Source organism: Dromiciops gliroides, chromosome 3 (assembly GCF_019393635.1).
Source record: "Dromiciops gliroides isolate mDroGli1 chromosome 3, mDroGli1.pri, whole genome shotgun sequence".
In the NCBI taxonomy this organism is placed as follows: Eukaryota; Metazoa; Chordata; class Mammalia; order Microbiotheria; family Microbiotheriidae; genus Dromiciops; species Dromiciops gliroides.
In genome coordinates this window covers 668,177,966-668,181,485 of record NC_057863.1, presented here as the reverse complement: position 1 = coordinate 668,181,485, position 3,520 = coordinate 668,177,966, and the positions used below count along the sequence as shown (strand labels likewise).

The following is a 3,520-nucleotide window of genomic DNA, read 5'->3' as shown; positions in this document are numbered from 1 at the left end:
CTCTGAAAAAAAAAATATGAGAAGACAAATTAAATTTATTTTTGCATTAATAAATGGGTTTTGAATAAATTATCTGCATTCCTTTATTGAAAGCAAAAAATTATAGAGTCTTCATCATTCCCTAAATTCATCACAGAAAAATTTTTAATGTCAAGAAACACAGGTAGGTTGCACACATGCCACTAGGGCTTTTTTTAATTTTAATTTTTTTTAACTCTTCAGTACAATTTCTTTGATGTTTAATAAAGTTAGGGAAATGGAGTACTGGTTTTCGATGTCTTTGGGTCCCAGACCTAAGACAGACTTTATTGTGAGGTGGTTATCCCCTCTAAATATTCCTATTTTCTACCACTTGGAGGCTTTACTGTTTCTTTTTCTTCATCAGACTTAGAAATTTTCGAGACACATTTCTGCTACAGAATTTTTTCTCCCCTTACTTCTTAGGTGTGTCTGTCCTGATGTCTAGTTGCTCAATCTAAACTTTAATGGTCCCTTGATTCTTCTACATGGCTGTCCCATTGTCTGGTCATCTTTGGTTTTGCTTCTCACAGGAGAAGCTTCTGCTGACTTATCCTAAGCCTATGTCAGTCTACATTTCTATATTTTTGCTCCAATATAAAACCTCTGATGCTGGAAAATGTTTGAGTTGTTACAGAAATTGTTACTCTCATTGCCCTTCTGCTTTCTTTGTTTGGATTTTTTACTCTGAAGTCGATTGTATTTTATTTTCACTTCCAAATTCTCTCCTCCCCTCTCTCCGTCACACCTAAATCCACTGAGAAGGCAAGAAAAATAATGCCCATCATAAATCTATCTGGGCATGGGAAACATTTCAGTATCCATTGTTTTCACATTGCCTAAATTTCTCTTGTGGCCCTGCTACCACCAAAGAGCATCCCCATATAATGTGGAATACATTGAGAGAGAGAGAGAGAGAGAGAGAGAGAGAGAGAGAGAGAGAGAGAGAGAGAGAGAAAGGAAAGTAGAGAAAGTAGAAAAAATCAATTAGGAAAAAAATCTGAAAACATAAGCCACATTCCACACACTTGAACTCCTCCAAAGAGTGGCATATTTCTTCATCTCAGCTATAGGAATCATATTGGTTCTTGGCATTCCCACACCATTTTCTATTAAATGTTTTGGACTTATTCTTTCCATTACCTGGTGGAAATTAATGTTTGAGCTCTGGGTGAAGTCTTCCCCATATTTATCTTGTGGGAATTTATTTTAATTTGGGGACCCTGCCTTTGGGCTGAGATTAAAAAGCCTTAGGCTCTCAGGAGTTTTTTCTATGTAAGGGGCTGGTGCCCCTCCCCCTCCACTTCAGCTGAGCCAAAAAAGGTCCATGGGCCTTTCAGGACGTCAGGTCAGATGGCTGGGGGGGGGGGGGAAGCCCCAGCTCCCTACGCCCTGAGGGGAGCTGCCCCAGAGATCCCAGGCTTGTCCTGCCAGGCCCTAGCATAGCCAGTGCAGAGGTCCCAGGCACGCAGCAGGGGGCACAGGACCCTCAAGCCCCACTGGGCACAGCCCTAGTGTGGCCAGCGGATGAGCTTGGTGTGTACAGGGGTGCAGAGGGCCCGAGGTTTGAGGGGAGAGAAGAAACATATATAGGGCTGACAGAGACAGTGAAGGGGGGAGGCTGGAAGATTAAGAAGACAGTAAGGGAGGAAAGGACAGGAAGGGGGGATACTGGAGGACTAGGAGGACACACAGAGGCGGGAAGATTAAGAGAACAGGAGACAGTAAGTACGGTGGTTGGAGAAAGCGCTAAGATACAGACACTAGAGATGCCAGGGGGTTGGAAACAGAGGTGAGGACACTAAGAGGCTTTTCAGGGGGGTCGACAAAGTGAAAGTTGGAGTGAAGGAGAAAAAGAGTGAAAGTTGGAGAAAGCTGGAGCATACCCTAAGGCAAGAGGTGGCAATGGCCCTTATTATATTAAAAGCAGACAGGTTGTATGATTTGCATTTCTCAACCCTTCTCTCTTACATTGATTTTTATAAATAAATTCTGCTTTGATTATTTAATTGAGAGGCTTCTTAATTGTTTGCTTATCAATTGTGGGAGTGGAGCAGTATGGAGAAATTTTAAAAACGGCCCATATTAAATTAATAGCAATCAGATATCCAGTCAGTCAAACATCCACAGATTAGTCAAAAGTCCGCAGATTAGTCCTCCAGTGAGATTAGGCCCCCCCAGTCACATTAGTCCCCCCAAATTAGGCCAGTAAATTAAAATATTTCCACAATCTTATTCATTCTGCTCTAATATGAGTCATTGGCTGAGCCCTTAGGGCTGAATTGAGATTGAAGGCTCTCCCACATTACTTACATCGAGAAGATTTTTGTCTTTGTGAACTCTCTGGTGTACATACATGTTTGAGCTTTGATTAAAGGCTCTTCCACATTCATTGCATGTATAAGGCTTCTCTCCAGTGTGAATCCTCCGGTGTTTTACAAGGCTTGAGCTTTGACTAAAGGCTTTTCCACATTCATTACATGTATAAGGCTTCTCTCCAGTGTGAATTCTCAGGTGTTTTATGAGGCTCGAGCTGTGATTAAAGGCTTTCCCACATTCATGACATACGTAAGGCTTTTCTCCAGTATGGATCATTTGGTGTTGAATAAAATATGTGGACGTAGAAAATGCTTTCTCACATACATCACATTGAAAGGGCTTGTGGCCAGTATGAATCTTTTCATGTAAAGTCAAATGTGACCTCTGGCTGAAGGATTTTCCACATTCCTTACATTCAAAAGGTTTCTCTCCAGTATGAATCTTCAAGTGTACTGTGAGGTTTGATTTGTGATTGAAGGATTTTCCACAGTCTGTACATCGGAAAGGTTTCTCTCCAGTGTGAACTCTCTGGTGTACAGTAAGATTGGAGCGATAATGAAATTCTTTCCCACATTCATTACATGTCAGAAGCTTTTTTTCAGTAGGAATGGCTTGAAGATTAGTCACTTCACTCAAATATCTCTCCTGCCTTTCCTCCTGCATCTGACTCTGGCTCTCACATTCTCTGGCATCTCCCAAATTAGAGGGGCAAAGGTCCTCCATTCCCAGTTCCACTATGACGATCCAGGGATGAATCTTCCTTTGGCCTCTTGGACTCCTCGGTCCTCAAGTGCAAGTCTGAAAGAGAGCAATGAAAATGTAAGTGTGTCCAATCCCTGAGGTGGGAGAAAGGAAAGTGGCATCCTGGGCATGAGGTAAGAGAATGGAAAATGACAGTGAGCCCTCTCATAAATGGCCTTCCACTCTGGGGTGATGTTGGACAGGAGACAAGGGAGGGGAAGGGAACAAGCACCTAAATGGGGAGGAGGGGACTGAATCCTGTGCAAGGTGATCAGAGAGGGGGAGGAGGAATCATCCAGCAAGACAAGCATGGGAGGTGTTTAGACAAAGGGTCAAATGAGAGGACCAGGCTCTGAGGTGCCATTTCCAGCAGGAACCACTCCTGCCAACGACGTCTTCTCCCAGAGCAGGGCAGCAACTTCTCAGCAACTCGGGGTCTTAG

General features: G+C 43.1%; 1 protein-coding gene across 1 annotated transcript; it reads right to left on the bottom strand.

The window, feature by feature from the left end:
- Nucleotides 1–1,529: 1,529 nt before the first annotated feature.
- LOC122748468 (zinc finger protein 239-like) lies at nt 1,530–3,060 on the bottom strand. Its single transcript, XM_043994098.1, has 2 exons — nt 2,332–3,060; nt 1,530–1,613 (listed from the first exon to the last, which is right to left on the bottom strand). The coding sequence occupies exons 1-2, from the start codon at nt 3,058–3,060 to the stop codon at nt 1,530–1,532; spliced, it is 813 nt and encodes a 270-aa protein (XP_043850033.1).
- Nucleotides 3,061–3,520: the final 460 nt, after the last annotated feature.